Source organism: Mustelus asterias, chromosome 19 (assembly GCF_964213995.1).
Source record: "Mustelus asterias chromosome 19, sMusAst1.hap1.1, whole genome shotgun sequence".
Classification (NCBI taxonomy): domain Eukaryota; kingdom Metazoa; phylum Chordata; class Chondrichthyes; order Carcharhiniformes; family Triakidae; genus Mustelus; species Mustelus asterias.
Window position 1 is genome coordinate 3,402,003 of NC_135819.1, and position 23,316 is coordinate 3,425,318.

Genomic DNA, 23,316 nt, shown 5'->3' on the forward strand with positions numbered 1-23,316 from the left:
GGGATACATATAGCTAACCTAAATGACCAACACGGATAGAGACAAGTAACATTTCGCACTAAGACGTTGGAGCGGTCTCCAAACTGCGGGCCGGATGTGGCCCGCGGGCCGTAGTTTGGAGACCCCTGGTATAGAGGTTTATAAAATCATGAGGGGTATAGATAAGGTGAATAGCCAAGGTCTTTTCCCCAGGGTAGGGCAGTCCCAAACTAGAGGGCATAGTTTTAAGGTGAAGGGGGAAAGATGTAAAAGGGACGCGAGGAGCAACTTTTTCACACAGAGGGTGGTGCGGGTATGGAATGAGCTGCCAGAGGAGGTGGTAGAGGCGGGTACAATTACAACATTTAAAAGACATTAAGACAGGTACATGGATGGGAAAGGTTTAGAGGGATATGGGTCAAATTCAGGCAAATAGGACAAGTTCAGTTTAGGAAACCTGGTCGGCATGGACGAGTTGGGCCGAAGGGCCTGTGTCCATGCTGTATATCTCTATGACTGTATGTCTCTACCTTTTTATCAAACCATGCAGAAATTCTCCTGCAGTTTTATTATGAAGCGGTTCAAATGGGGGAGCCATTATGCGCATCTTCTTTGCATTGGAACCTTTGAACTAAGCAAGATGTTGGAGGATATTGGGGCAAGGTATTAGGCAAGGTTTAATTTATTCATTCATGTGACATGGGCATCACAGGATGGGCCAGCCTTTGTTGCCCATCCCTAATTGGGGGTGGCACGGTGGCACTGCTGCCTCACAGCGCCGGGTTCAATTCCCGGCTTGGGTCACTATCCGTGTCGAGTTTGCACATTCTCTCCGTGTCTGCGTGGGTTTCCACCGGGTGCTCCAGTTTCCTCCCACAGTCCAAAGATGTGCGGGTTAGGTTGATTGGCCATGCTAAATTGCCCCTTAGTGTCAGGAGGATTAGCAGGGTAAATCCGTGGGGTTACGGGGATAGGGATTGTGTTCGGTGCAGACTTGATGGGCTGAATGGCCTCCTTCTGCACTGTAGGGATTCTATGGAACCCGGTGATGGTGATAGTACAGTGATACCTGTCCAAGGTAGGATTTTGTTTTGTTCATGGGATGTGGACATCGCTGGCTGGGCCAGCACTTACTGCCCATCCCAGAGGGCAGTTAAGAGTCAACTACATTGCTGTGGCTCTGGAGTCACATATAGGCCAGACCGGGTAAGGATGGCAGATTTCCTTCCCTAATTTGATTTGATTTATTATTGTCACATGTATTGGGATACAGTGAAAAGTATTGTTTCTTGCGCACTATACAGACAAAGTACACCGTTCATAGAGTACATAGGGGAGAAGGAAAGGAGAGAGTGCAGAATGTAGTGTTGCAGTCAAGCTAGGATATAGAGAAAGATCAGCTTAAGATAAGGTAGATCCATTCAAAAGTCTGGTGGGAAGAAGCTGTTCTTGAGTCGGACATTAATGCCCCTAAAAGGACATGAGTGAGCAGATGGGTTTTTCCGACAATCGTTTCATGGTCATCAGTAGACTTTTAATTCCAAATTTTTATTGAGTTCAAATTCCACCATCTGCCGTGGTGGGATTCGAACCACCCCAGAGTATTACCCTGGGTCTTTGGATTACTAGTCCAGTGACAATCCCACTATGCCGTCACTTTAAGGAGAGCTTGGCAGAGGAGGTGGCATTCCCATGCAGCTGCAAGCTTTGCCCTCCAAGCTGATGGTTATCAATCCTCGGGACTGGCTGTTGATGAAGTGATTGGGATCTTTAGCAGTGCATAAAGGAACAAAGGATGGCTTTAATTTTTATAGCATCTTTCACAACCTCGGGAAGTCCCAAAGCACTTTGCAGTCAATTCAGTACTTTTGAAATGTAGTTTGTCTTTGGTAATTTAGGAAGTAGGCTTAGACTTTGGACTGAATTCTCAGTAATACTGTTCTGGGATTAAGTGGGGCCTAGATTGACACGCAGGGTGACAATGGAGGCAAGAATTTTCACCACATTTTGTAATGGGATATATTTTTAGCTTAAACATTTTGTGTGTGGTACACTAATATCCTTTGGTAGTTTAATGTTGCTTTAGTTGGGATGATTTTGTGAGATCAGAGGTTTGTTTGCATCATTAGGCTGGTGATTTGTGGTGACACAATGGTCACCAAATCAAATGTCTAAACTCTGTCGGAGTGGAAAGCCCAAGGCTGAATTTCACAGGGGGAGTTGGCTTGTGAGCCATCAGCCAAACTGACTGAGGGAGTCCCTGCAGCATGGGAACTCGGTGTTGGGCACTGCAGGGTTTGCAAGGAAGCTCTCAGGCAGGCAGGCTCCAGGCAGGCAGGCCCCAGGCAGTCAGGCCCCAGACAGACAGGCCCCAGGCAAGCAGGCCCCAGGCAGGCAGGCCTAGGAAGACAGGCCCAGGCAGATCCCAGGCAGGCAGGTCCAGATGGCAGGCTCCAGGCAGGCAGGCTCCAGGCAGGCTCCAGGCAGGCGCCAAGCAGGCAGGCCCCAGGCAGGCAGGTCCAGATGGCAGGCTCCAGGCAGGCAGGCTCCAGGCAGGCGCCAAGCAGACAGGCCCCAGGCAGGCAGATCCCAGGCAGGCAGGTCCAGATGGCAGGCTCCAGGCAGGCAGGCTCCAGACAGGCTCCAGGCAGGCCCCAGGCGGGCAGGCCCCAGGCAGGCAGGCCCCAGGCAGACAGGCCCCAGGCAGACAGGCTCCAGACAGGCAGGCCCCAGGCGGGCAGGCCCCAGGCGGGCAGGCCCCAGGCGGACAGGCCCCAGGCGGACAGGCCCCAGACAGGCAGGCCCAGGCAGGCAGGCCCCAGGCAGGCAGGCCCCAGGCAGCAGAGCAATGGATCAGGAGGTAGATCTTCAGCTTTTAGGGTCAGATATCGATGGGTTGGTGGAGTGGGCGGTAAAGTGACAGATGGATTTTAACACAAAAAAGTGTAAGTGCATTTAGGGAGGTTAAACAATTATAGGGAATACACAATAAATGGGAATATACTAAGAGGGGTAGATGAAGTGAGAGATCTTGGTGTACACATACACAGGACCCTAAAAGCAGCAGTTCAAGTAGACACGGTTGTAAAGAGGCATATGGAATGCTCTCCTTCATTGGCAGAGGTATAGAGTATAAAAGTAAGGATATAATGTTGGAATTGTATAAAATACAAGTGAGGCCACAACTGGAGTATTGTGTGCAGTTCAGGTCAACATAGTACAGAGAGAATGCCAGAGAGAATGCAGAGGAGGTTGACAAGAATGTTACCAGGGCTGGAAAGGCATAGCTATGAAGAGAGACTGGATCGGTTGGGCTTATTTTCCCTGGAACAAAGAAGGCTGAGGGGTGATTAAAATGTCCATTAATTATGAGGGGAAGACGTAAAGTGGGCAGGATAAAATTATTTCCCTTGATGGAGAATTCTAGAACCAGGGGACAAAGATTCAGGATAAGTGGCAGTAGGTGTAGAGGGGACATGAGGAAGAACTATTTTACACAGAGGTTGGTGGGTGTCTGGAATTCGCTGCCAGGGTTGGTGGTGGAGACAGAGACCCTAAACTCTTTTAAAAAGTACCTGGATCTGCACCTTAAATGCTGTAAGCTACAGGGCTATGGGCCAGGTGTGGGAGGTGGGATTAGAAAGGGCACCTGGATATCCTTGGGCTGGCATGGACAAGATGGGCCGAATGGCCTCCTTCTGTGCTATAACTTTTCTATGGCTGTATGAGTAGGAGGAGCAGGATTTGGAGGCCAGGCGGGTAGGCACAAAGGCAGGGAATTATCTTGGAGTTGTGTGCCCAATGCATGTAGGGCAGCCTTACAAAGGGTTTGTCCCCCTTCCCTTCCCTTAATAACAAGTTGTGTTTAAAAAGATTTATAACTATCGCCCTCCTGCCCAGACCAACTGTATTATGGCACGGACAACACAATATTTCCTCGTATAATGTATATAATAGTTGCTCAGTTGGCTTGTTATCAAACTCAATTAGTTATTGTTTTTCCAAAATGGTGGGTGGGCTGTCGTTGTCTGAGCCCGCGCCCACCGACTGTTTTATGTTCTCGTGGTGGGCGAGCCATCCGTCATGTTTTATGTGCCCCTCCCCCCACCGAAAACACATCTGGCAGTGCCAGGGGGCAGGGGCGGAGGGGTTGGGTGTAAACTCCAGCTCCCAGTGGCACTATACTTTTTTGACACCCTTGCCATGGTCTTCAAATGTTGTCCCACGGGGTTCAGGTGGTTTATCGTGTGTTCGCGTTCTGCCTCACAGCTAGCATCGTTCCTTGCACTGGGCAAGGATTCAGGGGAGAGTCCGCGGCTGTGCTTTGGGTTGGGTGGTCCGGTGGGCCGCATTCACCTCGAAAGGCGCAGAGTGCTGCTGCTCTCTCCCGCCTCACAGACACCGGAGATTTGCCCGGGCTGTCCAGACTGGTGAACTGCGACCCCTGGCTCTGCTGCCCCCCCCAGCAGTGCTAACCATTGTGCCACCATGCCGCCCATCTCCAGTGTGTTATAGCTGCGGGAAGGGGTCTTTTTATAAGACGGTTGGCTTGAAACTGAATGTTGTAACTTGATGGGGGGGTGGGGGGAGGCAGCCCTGGGTTTTTCTGTGCTTTCTCTCCACTGACAAGAGTTTATATTGAACACATGATTTGTGACTATTGTTCCACAGCAAGCCACCTGCCCAGCAAGCCACTACTAAATCTTCTCAACCAAAGAAAATAAAATAAAATTACCAAAGGAATTAGTGTGCAGGAAACTGTGAGCCTGGGTAACTTAGTCCCATTTGGGCTTGCTTTTTTTCTCTCTGCATTTATCCTGTTTGAACTCTCATGTTCCCCTCTTGAGGGGCTTCACTACAGTCAAAAAGCCATGACAGACATTTCAAAATAGTCGTTACAAAACGTTACAAAGGTATTTAAAGTTGTCTACACAGATCAGGTTGCACTCCGACCTGCTTCCTACAATTGTGATTTGTGTAATATTCACCGTGAGCCATGTGGGCAGCACGGTGGCACAGTGGTTAGCACTGCTGCCTCACAGCGCCAGGGACCCGGGTTCGATTCCCGGCTTGGGTCACTGTCTGTGTGGAGTTTGCACCTTCTCCCCGTGTCTGCGTGGGTTTCCTCCGGGTGCCCCGGTTTCCTCCCACAGTCCAAAGACGTGCTGGTTATGTGGATTAGCCATGCTAAATTGCCCCTAGTGTTAAGGGGACTAGCAGGGTAAATATGAGAGGTTACAGGGATAAGGCCTGGGTGGCCTTGGTGCAGATTTGATGGGCTGAATAGCCTCCTTCTGCCATTCTATGATTCATATGGCCCAAGGGGCTTCTCTCTTTCCCCCTCCCTTCAGTCCACATTGGTGGTTTTAGACAGCGACCTTCCCGCAATGCGTCACTGCGGTGGGTGCCCCAAGCTTGAGTGCATCCCTCAGCACCTAGACCTGGGCTTTGGAATGTGCCAGTCTGCAACACTCGGTGGGGGACAACTCCTTGTACTTGAAGACCAACAAGTTTCGGGCAGACTAAAGAGAGGCTCACAGCCTGAGAATCCAGTTCCTTTTGATTTGATTTATTATTGTCACGTACGTGACCTCAGACATTTGTATCATTTTCCTGATGGAAGAAGGTGGAAGAGAGAATGTCCGGGGTGCGTGGGGTCCTTGATTATGCCGGCTGCATTTCCAAGGCAGCGGGAAGTGTAGATAGTGTCAATGGATGGAAGGCCGGTCTGTGTGATGGACTAGGCTTCTTTCATGACTCTTTGTAGTTTTATGCGGTCGTGGACAAAGCAGGAGCCATACCAAGCTGTGATACAACTGAAAAGGATGTATCACAGTATCATAAAGGACCCCACACACCCTGGACATACTCTCTTCCACCTTCTGAGAGGAAAAAAGTAAGAAAGATGAGAACACATACCCACCGACTCAAGAACAGCTTCTTCCCTTCTGCCATCAGACTTTTGAACGGACCTATCTTATATTAAACTAATCTTTCTCTCGCTATGACTGTAACATGACGTTCTGCACCCTCTCCTTTCCTTCTCCCCTATGAACCCTATGAACAGCCTACTTTGTCTGTGTAGTGCGCAAGAAACTTTTCACTGTATCCCAATACGTGTGACAATAATAAATCAGTAAGAAGTCTCACAACACCAGGTTAAAGTCCAACAGGTTTATTTGGTAGCATGAGCTTTCGGAGCGCCGCTCCTTCATCAGGTGAGTGCAGGATTTGTTTCACAAACAGGACATATAAAGACACAAACTCAATTACAAGATAATGGTTGGAATGCGAGTCTTAACAGGTAATCAAGTCTTTACAGGTACAGACAATGTGAGTGGAGAGAGGGTTAAGCACAGGTTAAAGAGATGTGAATTGTCTCAAGCCAGGACAGTTAGTGAGATTTTGCAAGCCCAGGCAAGTCGTGGGGGTTACAGATAGTGTGACATGAACCCAAGATCCCAGTTGAAGCCGTCCTCATGTGTGCGGAACTTGGCTATCAGTTTCTGCTCGGCGATTCTGCGTTGTCGTGAAGGCCGCCTTGGGAGGACGCTTACCCGAAGATCAGAGGCCTTGACTGCTGAAGTGTTCCCCGACAGTAAGGGAACATTCCTACCTGGTTGATTCTGTTGGGAGAGAGAGGTGTCAGTGAACACAATGAAACAAGGATTCAGGATGGCAATGGTTAATGGGATCAATGACTATTTATCTCCCCTGATTTTATTTAATCGTTATCTTTGTCACAGGGTAGAATTTCCTCTCGCTGTGTTTGTTGAAGTGCACGCCTAATTTGTTTTGGGTGGGAGAGGGGAGAAACTGTTTGAACTGCGCCCGCAATAAGTAATTATTAGCCAGGTGTGAAATGTACTTTATCTCATTCATTGCCCTCTCGGGGTCAAAAAGTGCTGAATAATACTTACCAAAGGGTTGCTCCTGAATATGGAGTCCCACTCTGCTTGCTGGCCCTTGTACTTTGGAGGGCTACATTTGGCAACCTGGAATCAGCGGGCCAGTGAATCGTGAAGATAACCTCTGGGAGAAAGCAGTCCGTGATCCGTGCCTGATGAGGTCACATGCATTTATAATGGGGGATAAAAGGGCATATTGACAGATTGTATTAATTAGTAACTTCAGGAGCATGTGGAAATGGTTACGTGCTGAGGGCAGCTCCGGGGAAGGTCAGGAGGAAGCTTAACTAACACAGTTAGTGTGACACTGAAGAAAATGATTACTTTTCTCTGTCAAACATAGAGTCTGCCGGGTTCGGGTGGTTCGGCAGAAGCGGTGGATGTGTGGATGGCCTAGTGGTATTACCGCTAGATTATTAATCCAGAAACTCAGTTAATGTCCTGGGGACCCAGGTTCGGATCCCACCACAGCAGTTGGTGGAATTTGAATTCAATTTTAAAAATCTGGATAAAAGCCTAATTACTGCGGGTGCTGGAATCTGAAACCAAAAGAGAAAGTGCACCTGGACTCCAAGTGTCAGCTCTTGCCAGTACAGAGCGAGACTGCGGATAGTTGGGAACCTGTCTCGGGGGCAGGGAATTCATATGGTGTTCGTGGAAGTGGAAATGACTAGGGTTGGGAAGCATTTTCCGATCAGGGCCAGTGTGATCTCCTGGACTCGTTTCGATCGCCTCAGGGGGTCGGAGAGGAATTTCCGAGATTTTTTTTCCCCATATTGGCCCTGGGGTTTTCACTCTGGGTTTTCGCCTCTCCCTGGAGATCACATGGTCTGGAATGGGGGGGTGGGGGTGAGTTAATAGGTTGTGATGAACAAAGCATCGTAGCTGTGAGGGACAGCTCGGTGGATAGGATATTGGTATGTAGATAGGCTGAAAAATTGGGCGGGGATCCTGGATTCAGGATTCAATCCTGGACCGGGGAGCGGCGCGGGCTTGGAGGGCCGAAGGGCCTGTTCCTGTGCTGTATTGTTCTTTGTTCTTTGTTCTTTGTTCTTTTCTCTCCTTGCAGGTGCTGCCAGACCTGCTGAGATTTTCCAGCATTTTCTCTTTTGGTTTTGGGGAAAAAATCTGGAATTAAGTATCTACTGATGACCGTGAAACCATTGTCGATTGTCGGAAAAACCCCATCTGGTTCACTAATGTCCTCCAGGGAAGGAAATCTACCATCCTTACCTGATCTGGCCTACATGTGAATCCAGAGCCACAGCAATGTGGTTGACTCTCAACTACCCTCCAAGGGCAACAAGGGATGGGCAATAAATGCTGGCCCAGCCAGCGACGCCCATGTCCCACGAATGAATTTTTAAAAAGAGTGGGACCTGTAGGATTAGCAAGAATTCCATCAAGGCATCCAGATGATATCATTATGCCGCAACTTGAGCAGTCTTTGGATCGCCCCACGATTGAAGTCCCAAGTGTTGAGTTTATTTTGTTTAGTCGGCGAAACGCAACGTTGCATCTCGACAACGACTCTCCGTAACCTCAGGGCGAGACGCAGCACTGCGCAGCCAGCGAATCGCTTGGTGAAAGGCGGCCACCTTCCCGCGGTCGAAAGCCAGTTTGTGTGCAGCAAGTTCCCTCCAACTGAGCTGGCAATGTTAATTGAGAGATGATTATAACAGCAACAGGACACTGGAATTATTCTCTGATCGCTTATGACTGGTACGATGGAATCATCAGCAACAACGCTAACGAGCATTAATAGAAACAGGAAATGCTGGATTAAAAAACACTTATGTCAGAATAATGACGAGACGGAATACAGGAAAGAGATAGAGAATCTGGTGAACTGATGCGTCAACAATAATCTCTCCCTCAATGTCAGTAAAACAAAGGAGATTGTCCTCAGCTTCAGGAAGCTTAGTGGAGAACATGCCCTTGTCTACATCAGCGAGGATGAAATAGAAATGGTCGCGAGCTTCAAGTTTCTAGGTGTCCAGTTCACTAACAGCCTGTCCTAGTCCCATCATGCCGACGTTATACTTAAGAAAGTCTCTATTTTCTCAAGAGACTAAGGAAATTTGGCATGTCCACAACGACTCTCATCAATTTTTGCAGATGCACCACAGAAAGCATCCTTTCTGGATTATCACAGCTTGGTATGGCTCCTGCTCTGACCAAGACCGCAAGGGGTTGTGAATGTAGCCCAGTCCATCATGCAAACCAGCCTCCATCCATTGACTCCATCTACACTTCCCGCTGCCTCAGCAAAGCGGCCAGCATAATCAAGGACCCCACGCACCCAGGACATATTCTCTTCCACCTTCCTCCGTCAGGAGAAAGATACAAAAATCGGAGAACACGTACCAGCCAACTCAAGAGCAGTTTCTTCCCTGCTGCCATCAGACTTTTGAATGGACCTACCTTATATTAAACTGATCTTTCTCTACACCCAGACTGTAACACTGTATTCTGTGCTCTCTCCTTCTCCCCTACGGACTCTATGAACAGTATACATTGTCCGTACAGTGCGCAAGAAACAATACTTCTCACTGCATCCCAATACATGTGACAATAATAAATCAAATCAAATCAAAAGTTCAGCAGGTCTGGCAGCATCTGTGGAGAGAGAAACAATGTTAATGTTTCGAGTCCATTGACCCTTCTACAGAACATTAACAAGCGGATGGGACCTCAGTTAAGGGACATCTACCTGAGGAAGGATTTACTTGCCTTTTAGGGAGTAATACAAACATTTACTGTACCTGATTCCTGTGACAAGATGGGAGATCTGAGCAGACTTAGCTGGTGTTCCACAGCTTTTAGAAAAATCAGAAATGATTTTATTTAAAAATATGTCATTCTTAAGGGGAATGCTGAGGTAGATGGCATTTAAATTTTATTTATTAGTGTCACAAGTAGGCTTACATTAACACTGCAATGAAGTTACTGTGAAAATCCCCTAGTCGCCACACTCCGGCGCCTGTTCGGGTACACTGAGGGAGAATTTAACACGGCCAATGCGCCTTAACCAGCACGTCTTTTGGACTGTGGGAGGAAACCGGAGCACCCGGAGGAAACCCACACAGACACGGGGAGAATGTGCAAACTCCACACAGACAGTGACCCAGGCTGGGAATCGAACCCGGGTCCCCGGCGCTGTGAGGCAGCTGTGCTCACCACTGTGCCACCGTGCCGCCACAAGAAGTATGCGGGTTAGGTTGATCGGCCGTGCTAAATTGCCCCTTAGTGTCGGGGATTAGCAAGGTAGTGGGGTTATGGGGATAGGACGTGGGTGGGATTGTTGTTGGTGCAGGCTCGATGGGCCAAATGGCCTCCTTCTGCACTGTAGGGATTGGATGATTCTAAGGGCTTGAAGATGCATCTGAAAGGATTGGGCACCATTAGGAATATTACTAAACACTAATTTGGCGTCAACTTGGAAAGTTTAACGAAACAAGGTATTTTCTGTTCATACATCGCCCTCAACTTGGACAGAACAGCAAGCACTGGACACTGAAGAAACACAGTTGTCTTTTTCCCCACTGCGAGCACTTGTTGGCGCAAAGGCTGTTTTCTCAGACATGTGGGGTTAACGAGCAACAAACCTACGTCAGCAGTTTGTACCTGGAATTCCTGTTGTTATTTACAAGTCCGACGTCAACTGCACAGGACCCGTTTCACATTGCCCTGCGCCCTGGGTGATTAAAGATGCCAGTACGGAGTTGTAGCTTGCTGGTATGCCACAGCATTTATCTTGGCATTGGACCCGCGCTGACTTCACAGCTGACAATTCTGCCTTGGATTCTGAGAACTTCCTTCTGTAAAGGTCTGTGGAAAACACAACCAGGAAAGATGGGGTCAGGCCTGTCAACTGAAATGTGTTTCTCACTGTTACAGACCCAAATAGAATCTTGCTTTATTTGGGAGAGATATTTATTTTCAGGAAACACAAAGGTCAACATGTACCTTAAGCGTACAACAATGATATAATTCACCAACCACACAGTGCCAAAAGCTTACTTGTCAGCTTCCGGTACAGACCGAAAATGCCTTAATATAACAATAGTCTTGTCTGACTCTGTGTCCTTGGATTGTAATAACTAAACTGCTAATGGATAACGAGGCCACAGGGACCCATGTTTGATTTTCACAGAGTTTGAAGTGTGGGATCGGTCGGAGATAAGGGAAAGGTTCAGCCACATGGAGATTAGCACATAGCCCAGTCCATCACGCAAACCAGCCTCCCATCCATTAACTCTGTCTACACTTCCTGCTGCCTCGGCAAAGCAACCAGCATAATTAAGGACCCCACGCACCCCGGACATTCTCTCTTCTACCTTCTTCCGTCGGGAAAAAGATACAAAAGTCTGAAGTCATGGACCAACCAACTCAAGAACAGCTTCTTCCCTGCTGCCATCAGACTTTAGAATGAACCTACTTTATATTAAGTTGATCTTTCTCTACACCCTAGCTATGACTGTAACACTACATTCTGCACTCTCTCCTTTCCTTCTCTATGAATGGTATGCTCTGTCTATATAGCGTGCAAGAAACAATACTTTTCACTGTATGTTAATACATGTGACAATAATAAATCAAATCAAATCAAAGATTTGTAATCATTGTTCCAATAGCTTGCATACACGCAGTCAAGTGTTAATAGCCCTTGTAGGTGATGGGACTTCAATTTATTTTTATATTCATTCGTAGGACATGGGCATCGCTGGCCAGCATTTATTGCCCATTCCTAGTTGCCCCTTGAGAAGGTCGTGCTGAGCTGCCATCTTGAATCACTGCAGTCCCCATGCTGTGGGTTGACCCACAATGCCGTTAGGGAGGGACTTCCAGGATTTTGACCCAGCAACTGCGAAAGAATGGCCAATATATTTCCAAGTCAGGGTGGTGAGTGGCTTGGAGAGGAACTTGCAAGTGGTGGTGTTCCCCTGTATCTGCTGCCCCTCCAGATTGAAGTGGTCGTGGGTTTGGAAGGTGCTGTCTAAGAATCTTTGGTGAATTTCTGCAGTGCATCTTATAGATGGTACACGCTGCTGCTACTGAGCGCCAGTGGTGGAGGGAGTGGATGTTTGTGGATGTGGTGCCAATCAAGCGGGGCTGCTTTGTCCTGGATGGTGTCGAGCTTCTTGAGTGTTGTTGGAACTGCACCCATCCAGGCAAGTGGGGAGTATTCCATCACACTCCTGACTTGTGCCTTGTAGATGGTGGAGAGGCTTTGGGAAGTCAGGAGGTGAGTTACTCGCCACAGTATTCCCAGCCGCTTGTAGTCACTGTGTTTATGTGGTGAGTCCAGTTGAGTTTCAGGTAGCCCCAAGGATGTTGATGGTGGGGGATTCTGTGATAGTAACACCATTGAATGTCAAGTGGCAGTGGTTAGATTCTCTCTTATTGGTGATGGTCAATCCTGGCATTTGTGTGGCACCGATGTTACTTGCGACTTGTCAGCCCAAGCCTGGATATTGTCCAGATCTTGTTGTATCTGAACATGGACTGCTTGAATGTGGATAGCTTGCCCTCAACTGACCAGACTGGCTTTGCAAATTCTAGTCCAAATTGTGAAGAGCAAAAAGATGTGTGGTTTAGGTGGATTGGCCATGCTAAATTGTCCCTTAGCGTCAGGGGGACTAGATAGGGTAAGTGCATGGGTTTATGGGGATTGGATCTGGGTGGGATTGTGGTCGGCGCAGACTCGAGGGGCTGAATGGCCTCCTTCTGCACTGTAGGGATTCTATGAGCAGAACTCTGACTGGCATCAGCCCACCCCACCCCACTCCATCCCATGTCCCCCAGTGATGTTGTGACCATGGTAAGATGACAGAAAGGGAAGGATGCAAGGGGAGGGAAGAGAGGGAAGTTGAAGATGATAAACCTTTGTGAAATCTTTACTTTTTTTTCCTTTCTTTCTCCTCTGACCCTCACCCCCTCCACAGATCGCGTTTGGTGAAAGCTACAGAGTCCGGTTCTTGAATGAGAAAACCAAGTCGTTTGTCTCGAACCCCTACATCTCGATGATATACAAACAGGTCGGCAGCTTCCTCTTTGGCTGTGCCGTCAGCCAGTCCCTCACCGATTTGGCCAAGGTCGCTGTTGGCAGGTTGAGGCCCCATTTCCTGGATGTCTGCAGACCAGATTTCACCAAAATTAATTGCTCCAGAGGATATATTGAGGACTATGTTTGCAGCGTGAACACCTCAGCTGAAACTGAAGCCCGGTAGGACAATCTTGTTGATCTGAAGGTTTTGCCATTTTTTTCAACTGATGCTCCTCACACTCTCTCTCCCTCTCCCTTGGTCTCCCATGTTGCTGGCTCCACCCCCCTGCCCCCTCCACCCTCTTTGTTCCCTCAACCTAAGACGCGGGACGGATACTCTGGCACTGCCGTTCTCTGACTGACGTGTCATGCCCGCACATTGGGACTGGGTGACAGTAGCTCTCGAGATACTGGCTGGCATGATTATAGAGACCAGCAGGCCCCAGGTTGTATCTGCCAGCTACGTGGGGTTAATCGTTCTCAGCTGAAGGAGCAATTGAGTGTTAAAATTGGCTTCGGTGATTGAGTTGTAGAAAGGAGGAGGGTGAAGGTTTGCAGAGATGGCACCAGGGATATGTGGGTATACGTATCTGGAATGGACAAAAAGATGGGTGGCTTTTCTCTTTAAGACAGAGGGCTGAGGGGTGACCTAGTGGAAGTATTAAACATTATCAAGGGTTTGATGGAATGGATACAGAGGGAATGTTTCCACTTCAAAGATGTGTAGGTTAGGGGGATTGGCCATGCTAAATTGCCCCTTAGTGTCCAAAGATGGGCAGCTTAGCTAGGTTGGCCATGCTAAATTGCCCCTTAGTGTCCAAAAATGTGCAGGTTAGATGGATTGGCCATGCTAAATTGCCCCTTAATGTCAAAAATGTGCAGATTAGTGGATTGTGGATTAGTGGAGGCGGACACACTGGGAACGTTTAAGACTTATCTAGATAGCCATATGAACGGAGTGGGAATGGAGGGATACAAAAGAATGGTCTAGTTTGGACCAGGGAGCAGCACGGGCTTAGAGGGCCGAAGGGCCTGTTCCTGTGCTGTATTGTTCTTTGTTCTTTGTTCTTTGAAAATTGCCCCTTAGTGTCCAAAGATGTGAAGGTTAGATGGATTGGTCATGCTAAATTGCCCTTTAGTGTCCAAAGATGTGGGAGTTAGGTTGATTGGCCACGCTAAATTGCCCCTTAGTGTCAGGGGGACTAGCAGGGTAAATAGGTGGGGTTACGGGGATACGGCCTAGGTCGGACTGTTTTCCGTAAAGGCGCGATGGGCTGAATGGCCTCTTTCTGCACTGGAGGGATTCAATATAAGATAGTCACCAAGAAATCCAGGGGATTTCAGAAGATTCCCACCAAAGGAATTCAGAGGAAACTTCCTTTCCCAAAGAGTGGTGAGAATGTTGAACTCATGCCCACAGGGAGTGGTTGAAGTGAATAGTATTGATGCGTTTAAGGGGGAAATGGACAAGCATGTGAGGGAAAAGGGAATAGAGGGTTATGATGGGAGGAGATTCGAGTGGGGCATAAAGAACCAGTATCAGCAGGTTGAGCCGAATGGCCTGTGCCGTACGTCCCATGTAAAGGGAGGAGGGGGATAACAAGTCAGCACTCCTGGTGCTGATCACCACCCAGTGACCTCTTCTGGAGAGGTCAGAGGTCAGGTGAGAGGAAGATTAGGTTTGACCCATGGAAATCTCCAAGGCAAACAAACAGGCATCAGAAGATTTTGCGCTTATTTTCACCCTGATACAAAGTGCTTGCCCTTAACCTGAGTGTCTCACTCTAAGTTCTGTGTTTTATTTTTAGGAAATCTTTTTACTCTGGACATGCCTCCTTTGCAATGTACGCCCTCCTCTATCTGGCGGTAAGTGCCTATTAGGCATTTTCTATTGGACTTACTGGGTTTAAACATGTCTTGACCCGATTGAATTATCATTGAAACATTTTGTGGAATGGGGAGAGCAACATAATGTTTCAACAAAACAATGATAAATATTTACAAATACACATTTTTAAGCACTTCCTTACTAGAATTGCCCAACTTTGAGCTGTTTTGTTTGGGTTTGGATTTGCATTGAGTAGGATTCCATTTGTACCAGAAGTGCATAGTATCAACGTCAGAATCTTGTTGTAAAAGTGGTCCTTAAACCCATGAAACAGAAGGCAACAGCAGATTAATCACTTTATGTGCATGTTCCCAGCATGTCACTCTCTTGACTTTTGTTTTATTCATTCGTGGGACATGGCATGGTGTCGCTGGCTGGGCCAGCATTTATCGTCCATCTCTAGTTGCCCTTGGAGGTCAACCACATTGCTGTGGGTCTGGAGTCACATGTAGGCCAGACCAGGTAAGGATGGCAGATTTCCTTCCCTAAAGGACATTAGTGAACCAGATGGGTTTTTCTGACAATCGACAATGGTTTCATGGTCATCAGTAGATCCTTCATTCCAGATTTCTTTTAAAAATTGCATTCCACTATCTGCCCATGGCGGGATTCGAACTCGGGTCCCCAGAATATTAGCTGAGTTTATGGATTAATAGTCCAGCGATAATACCACTAGACCATCACCTCCCCTCCATACAGAGGGATCTGGGCGTAGAGGTCCACGGATCTCTGAAAGTGGCAACACAGGTGGATAAGGTGGTCAAGAAGGCATGCAGCATGTTTGCCTTCATTGGCCGGGGCATCGTCTATAAAAATTGGCAAGTTATGTTAGAGCTGTATAAAACTTTAGTTTTGCCACATTTGGAGTATTGCGTGCAGTTCTAGTCGAGAGACTTTGTCGGGAACAAGCAGGGGCGAAGTCGAGGTGTCGGATGCGGCGCCAATCCTCTAAGCAAACCACTTAGCTGAACAGAGAAAACACTGGATTAACTCAGCAGGTCTGGTAGCATCTGTGGAGAGAGAAACACAATTAATGTTTCAAGTCCATTGACCCTTGTACAGGACTGAAAAGGGACAGAAATGTGATGAATTATATACTGGGAGAGGAAGGTGGGGCAGAATGGAGAGTCAGTAATAGGTCGGTGATTTCAAGAAGAAATTAGATCTCGCTCTTGGGGCTAAAGGGTTCAAGGGATATGGGGGGGAAGGGGGGATCAGGATATTGAATTTGATGATCAGCCATGATCGTGATGAATGGCGGAGCAGGCTCGAAGGGCCAAATGGCCTCCTCCTGCTTCTAGTTTCTATGTTTCTTTAGAGAAAATCTCCATTACAAGAGAGGAAGTGTTAGGTTTTTTAGGGAACATTAAAACTGACAAAGCCCCAGGGCCTGATGGTATCTATCCTCGACTGCTCAGGGAGACGAGAGATGAAATTGCTGGGCCTCTGACGGAAATCTTTGTCGCTTCTTTGGACACGGGTAAGGTCCCTGAGGATTGGAGGATAGCGAATGTGGTCCCGTTGTTTAAGAAGGGTAGCAGGGATAACCCAGGAAATTATAGGCCGGTGAGCTTGACGTCCGTGGTAGGGAAGTTGTTGGAGAGGATTCTTAGAGACAGGATGTATGTGCATTTAGAACGGAACAATCTCATTAGTGACAGACAGCATGGTTTTGTAAGAGGGAGGTCGTGCCTTACAAATTTGGTGGAGTTTTTTGAGGAAGTGACAAAAACGGTTGATGAAGGAAGGGCCGTGGATGTCGTCTATATGGATTTCAGTAAGGCATTTGACAAAGTCCCACATGGTTAAGAAGGTTAAGGCTCATGGGATACAAGGAGAAGTGGCTAGATGGGTGGAGAACTGGCTTGGCCATAGGAGACAGAGGGTAGTGGTCAAAGGGTCTTTTTCCGGCTGGAGGTCTGTGACCAGTGGTGTTCCGCAGTGCTCTGTACTGGAACCTCTGCTATTTGTGATATATATAAATGATTTGGAAGAAGGTGTAACTGGTGTAATCAGCAAGTTTGCAGATGACACGAAGATGGCTGGACTTGCGGATAGCGAAGAGCATTGTCGGGCAATACAGCAGGATATAGATAGGCTGGAAAATTGGGCGGAGAGGTGGCAGATGGAGTTTAATCCAGATAAATGCAAAGTGATGCATTTTGGAAGAAATAATGTAGGGAGGAGTTATACAATAAATGGCAGAGTCATCAGGAGTATAGAAACACAGAGGGACCTAGGTGTGCAAGTCCACAAATCCTTGAAGGTGGCAACACAGGTGGAGAAGGTGGTGAAGAAGGCATATGGTATGCTTGCCTTTATAGGACGGGGTATAGAGTATAAAAGCTGGAGTCTGATGATGCAGCTGTATAGAACGCTGGTTAGGCCACATTTGGAGTACTGCGTCCAGTTCTGGTCGCCGCACTACCAGAAGGACGTGGAGGCATTAGAGAGAGTGCAGAGAAGGTTTACCAGGATGTTGCCTGGTATGGAGGGTCTTAGCTATGAGGAGAGATTGGGTAGACTGGGGTTGTTCTCCTTGGAGAGACGGAGAATGAGGGGAGATCTAATAGAGGTGTACAAGATTATGAAGGGTATAGATAGGGTGAACAGTGGGAAGCTTTTTCCCAGGTCGGAGGTGACGATCACGAGAGGTCACGGGCTCAAGGTGAGAGGGGCGAAGTATAACTCAGATATCAGAGGGACGTTTTTTACACAGAGGGTGGTGGGGGCCTGGAATGCGCTGCCAAGTAGGGTGGTGGAGGCAGGCACGCTGACATCGTTTAAGACTTACCTGGATAGTCACATGAGCAGCCTGGGAATGGAGGGATACAAACGATTGGTCTAGTTGGACCAAGGAGCGGCACAGGCTTGGAGGGCCGAAGGGCCTGTTTCCTGTGCTGTACTGTTCTTTGTTCTTCTTTGTTCTAAGGAGAGATTGACAAAGATGTCATGGGCATGAGACAGAGTGTTCTTGGTGCCATTAGGGACTGAAGAGTGTTAATCGGGGCAAAGGCAGGATAGCAAAAAGTGTTAATAGGAGAACAGGGGTCAGTGCCCAGTGGGAGCAAAACTGAACGACATGGGGCAGTGGCCATGTGGGGGAGGGCTGGGGTTGTGTTGGGACAAGTCAGAGGAACCAAATACCAGAAAACAAAAGGGGAGATTTGATTTGATTTGATTTATTGTTGTCACATGTATTGGGATACAATCAAAAGTATTGTTTCTTGCGCGCTATACAGACAAAGCATACCGTTCATAGAGTACATAGGAGAGAAGGAGAGGGTGCAGAATGTAGTGTCACAGTCTTAGCTAGGGTGTAGAGAATGATCGGTTTAATATATGGTAGGTCCATTCAAATGTCTGACTTTCAGGGAAGAAGCTGTTCTTGACTTGGTTGGTACGTGACCTCAGACTTTTGTAACTCTTTCCCAATGGAAGAACGTGGAATATGTCTGGGGGGTGCGTGGGGTCCTTGATTATACTGGCTACTTTTCCGGATGTGGAGATGCCGGCGTTGGACTGGGGTAAACACAGTAAGAAGTTTAACAACACCAGGTTAAAGTCCAACAGGTTTATTTGGTAGCAAAAGCCACACAAGCTTTCGGAGCCCCAAGCCCCTTCTTCAGGTGAGTGGGAATTCCCACTCACCTGAAGAAGGGGCTAAGAGCTCTGAAAGCTTGTGTGGCTTTTGCTACCAAATAAACCTGTTGGACTTTAACCTGGTGTTGTTAAACTTCTTACTGTACTTTTCCGGGGCAGTGGGAAATGTAGACAGAGTCAATGGATGGGAGGCTGGTTTGCGTGATGGATTGGGCTACATTCACTACCCTTTGTAGTTTCTTGCGGTCTTGGATAGAGCAGGAGCCATACCAAGCTGTGATACATCTGGAAAAGATGCTTTCTAAGGTGCATCTGTAAAAATTGGTGAGAGTCGTAACGGACATGCCAAATTTCCTTAGCCTCCTGAGAAAGTAGAGGGTTTTCTTAACTATAGTGTTGGCATGGGGGGACCAGGGCAGATTGTTGGTGATCTGGACACCTAGAAACTTGAAGCTCTCGACCATTTCCACTTCATGATGTCGACAGGGGCATGTTCTCCACTACGCTTCCTGAAGTCGATGCCTTTCTCCTTTGTTTCTGACACTGAGGGAGAGATTAGTGAGGATGGAAGGGAAAGGTAACAGTCTAAAGTTGTTGACCCTTCCTGCGCAACATGTGGCAGAACCTACAGATTATCCATTGGCTTCTGGGTGGCTGAGAGCAGAACCAAAGTGGAAGCAAACCATCCTTGACCCCAGGGGACTGCCTTAGAAGAAAACAACCCTATTAAACATAAGCCTGGCAGTCAGCATGCATGATGCTAGCTTCTGAATATTAGGATCTTTCAGTCAGTCCAATATTCATACCCGAATATCAGTGATTTTGAACAATTTATAACAGGAATTCATCTTTTCCTCTGTGGAAAGTTTCCTGGTGAGGTAACCCTCAGTTAAAATTAACTGGAAAAATGTTCCCTCCACCTTAGCTTTATGAGGTAAAATTAGCCAAGTTTTACCGACATGTATTTTGCTCAACACCAGTGCTGGTAAACACAGAATTAAACTCAATCTTATACAGCATATTCGCATGTCAGCAAAGTGAGTAGACTGGCAAGTCACATATGTGAACACATTTCCCCCAAAAACATAATCAGCTTTTGAAATAAATCACCAGGGAACAATGTCAAAGTCAACCGTATAAACTGGTTGGAGAAGGTGTCCTGGAAAGAGCTGGGATAGAGGCCTATAGTAAAACGACGCACTAGGTGGGCTGTTTTTTGGTAACTTTGACGTATTTTACAGACATCGTGACATTTTCTGTTACCAAAGTCACTTTCGCCATGAAACCTGTTTTCAATAAATGCATTAACAGGGGGCGGCACGGTAGCACAGTGGTTAGCACTGCTGCTTCACAGCTCCAGGGTCCCGGGTTCGATTCCCGGCTCGGGTCACTGTCTGTGTGGAGTTTGCACATTCTCCTCGTGTCTGCGTGGGTTTCCTCCGGGTGCTCCGGTTTCCTCCCACAGTCCAAAGATGTGCGGGTTAGGTTGATTGGCCAGGTTAAAAAAAAATTGCCCCTTAGAGCCCTGGGATGTGTAGGTTAGAGGGATTAGCGGGTAAAATATGTGGGGGTAGGGCCTGGGTGGGATTGTGGTCGGTGCAGACTCGATGGGCCGAATGGCCTCCTTCTGCACTGTAGGGTTTCTATGATTCTATGATTAACTAAAGAAATGTCATTTCACTTATGAAAGTGACCTGCACTCCTTATCATAAACCCATATTGACCTGGATCAGAGGAATGGAAAATCCTGAAGTGCAGTAAACTGTTATCAGTTTACATGAGAAATGCTCGCAAGGTTTTTTCTCTCTCTCTTCCCCTCCTTTTCTCTTTCTTACGCTCTCTCTCTCTCTCTTTCTCTCTCTCTCTCTTCATCTCTTTCTTTTTCTCTCTCTCTTTTATTTCTCTCTCTCTCTCCCCCTCTTTCTCTCTCCCTCTCTATTTCATTCTTTCTCCCCCTCTCTTTGTCTCTCCCCTTCTCTCCTCTCTCTCCCCCTTTCCCTTTCTCTCTCCTTCTCGCTCCCTCTCTTTCTCTCTCCCTCTCTCGTTCTCTCTCCCTCTTTTTCCCCTCTCTCTTTCTCTCCCTCTCTTTCTTGCTCTCTCCCTCTCACTTTCTCGCACTCTCTCTCTCTTTCTTACTCTCCCTCTTTCTCTCCTTCTCTCTTTCTCTCCTTCTCTCTTTCTCTCTCCCCTTTGCTCTTTCTCTCTCCCCATCTCGCTCCAATATTACATAAAGAGGAATAGAAAAAAGTGTCTTTGTCAAAGAATGGGATGGGAGTTTCACTGATATCACAGAAAAGACTCCCTCAGTTGCGAAAGGCTCTCCGCTATGGAGCACTGAACCCTTTATTCAATGTGTTTTGTTCTTGCTCAGTCTGAACCTGTTGTTTTGCAGTCACGTGGAGCTGTGTGGTCTAAGTTACAGGCAGCTTTTCACCAGATTACAATGTGCTATCTCGAGGGACCATTTGCCCCAATTCCAGTGAGTGAGTAATGGCTGGGCCTATTCATAGCCACCATTTTGAATACAGCCAGTGCTTCATTCAAGCCATCGCTCGCAGGAGATGACTGATTAATCACCTCATCCTGGGCTGCGGGTGTACAAACAGCCCCAGTGTGGGAGTAAAGTTGAACAAAAAGCGAGGCGAAAGATGATTATACTTCCAATGGCTCACGCAGTGTGTTCCCGAAAATAAATTAAGCTGGAGAGAGGGTAATTGGAGTGTGGTTCCCAGAAGCTGCAGTAACACACCCCCAGTGTTAAATCTCTGGTGTTCGTGATCCATGCACAATTTTTGTAAACCTCAATATTGCTGAAAGGTCGCTGTTCTCTGTGGCCTGAATATCCACAGGCAGATTTTAGTAAGGATGACATTGTGATAGCTGTTCCTTTAACATTTTAAATGTGGCACCTTTTCAGATGGGCAGGATTTGATTTATTATTGTCACATGTATTGGGGTACAGTGAAAAGTATTGTTTCTTGCGCACTATACAGACAAAACATACCATTCATAGAGTACATAGGAAGAAGTCTCACAACACCAGGTTAAAGTCCAACAGATTTATTTGGTAGCATGAGCTTTCAGAGCACTGCTCCTTCATCAGGTGAGTCAAGGAGTGACGCTCCGAAATGTCATGCTACCAAATTATCCTGTTGGACTTTAACCTGGTGATGTGAGACTTCTTACTGTTCCCACCCCAGTCCAACGCCGGCAACTCCACATCTAGAGTACATAGGAGAGAAGGAAAAGAGAGGGTGCAGAATGTAGTGTCACAGTCATAACTAGGGTGCAGAGAAAGATTATTTAATATAAGGTAGGTCCATTCAAAAGTCTGATGGCAGCAGGGAAGAAGCCGGGACGGCACGATAGCACAGTGGTTAGCACTGCTGCTTCACAGCTCCAGGGACCTGGGTTTGATTCCCGGCTTGGGTCACTGTCTGTGTGGAGTTTGCACATTCTCCTCGTGTCTGTGTGGTTTTCCTCCGGGTGCTCCCGTTTCCTCCCACAGTCCAAAGATGTGCGGGTTAGGTTGATTGGCCAGGTTAAAAATTGCCCCTTAGAGTCCTGAGATGCGTAGGTTCGAGGGATTAGCAGGTAAATATGTGGGGGTAGGGCCTGGGTGGGATTGTGGTCGGTGCAGACTCAATGGGCCGAATGGCCTCCTTCTGCACTGTAGGGTTTCTATGATTTCTATGAAGCTGTTCTTGAGTCGGTTAGTTTGTTGCCTCAGACTTTTGTATCTTTATCTTGACGGAAGAAGGTGGAAGAGAGAATGTCCGGGGTGCGTGGGGTTCTTGATTATGCTGGCTGCTTTTCTGAGGCAGAGGGAAGTATAGACAGAGTCAATGGATGGGAGGCTGGTTTGCGTGATGGACTGGGCTACGTTCACGACCCTTTGTAGATTAGAGCAGGAGCCATACCAAGTGGTGATACATCCGGAAAGGATGCTTTCTATGGTGCATCTGTAAAAATTGTTGAGAGTTGCAGCTGACATGTCAAATTTCCTTAACCTCCTGAGAAAGTAGAGACATTGGTGGGCTTTCGTAACTATGGCGTCGGCATGGGGGGACCAGGACAGGCTGTAGGTGATTTGAACACCTAGAAACTTGAAGCTCTCGACCATTTCTACTTCATTACCTTGAGTGTGAAGGCCAGTACAGTTACCCATCTCCCACTCCAAATTCCTTTCAGCATCATCAGATCACCAATGTGGGCCAGACCGGGTAAGGATGGCAGATTCCTTCTCTGACCAGCATTCGTGAATCAGATGTTTTTTTTAACCACAATCTCGCAGCTTTGTGCTCACAGTTTACCCAGACAAATGTTTCCCACCAGTTACTGTGGTGGGATTTGAACCCATGTCTGAGGAGCTTTAATCCAGGCCTCCAGGGTTACTCTAGATTAAGGGGTGGTGATGGCCTAGTGGTATCATCATTCGACTATTAATCCAGAAACTCAGCTAATGTTCTGAGGACCCGGGTTCGAATCCCGCCACGGCAGATGGTGGAATTTGAATTCAATAAAAAATATCTGGAACGACTGTCGGAAAAATCCACCTGGTTCACTAATGTCCTTTAGGGAAGGAAATCTGCCGCCCTTACCCGGTCTGGCCTACATGTGGCTCCAGAGCCACAGCACTGTGGTTGATTCTCAACTGCCACAAGTGTCACAAGTAAGCTTACATTAACACTGCATTGAAGTTACTGTGAGAATCCCCTAGTCGCCACACTCCTGTCCACGCCTGTTCGGGTTACACTGAGGGAGAATTTAGCACGGCCAATGCACCCTGACCAGCACGTCTTTCAGACTGTGGGAGGAAACCGGAGCACCCGGAGGAAACTCACGCAGACACGGGGAGAACATGCAGACTCCACACAGACAGTGACCCA

General features: G+C 47.6%; 1 protein-coding gene across 1 annotated transcript in view; it reads left to right on the plus strand.

Annotated features, from left to right (window-relative positions):
• Nucleotides 1–23,316, plus strand: part of LOC144507689 (phospholipid phosphatase 3-like) — a 102,826-nt gene that overhangs the window by 53,497 nt on the left and 26,013 nt on the right. Inside the window, exons 3-4 of the mRNA XM_078234880.1 lie at nucleotides 12,836–13,116; nucleotides 14,745–14,802. Of these exons, the coding sequence (XP_078091006.1) occupies nucleotides 12,836–13,116; nucleotides 14,745–14,802 (339 nt within the window). The remainder of the gene's footprint in view (nucleotides 1–12,835; nucleotides 13,117–14,744; nucleotides 14,803–23,316) is intronic.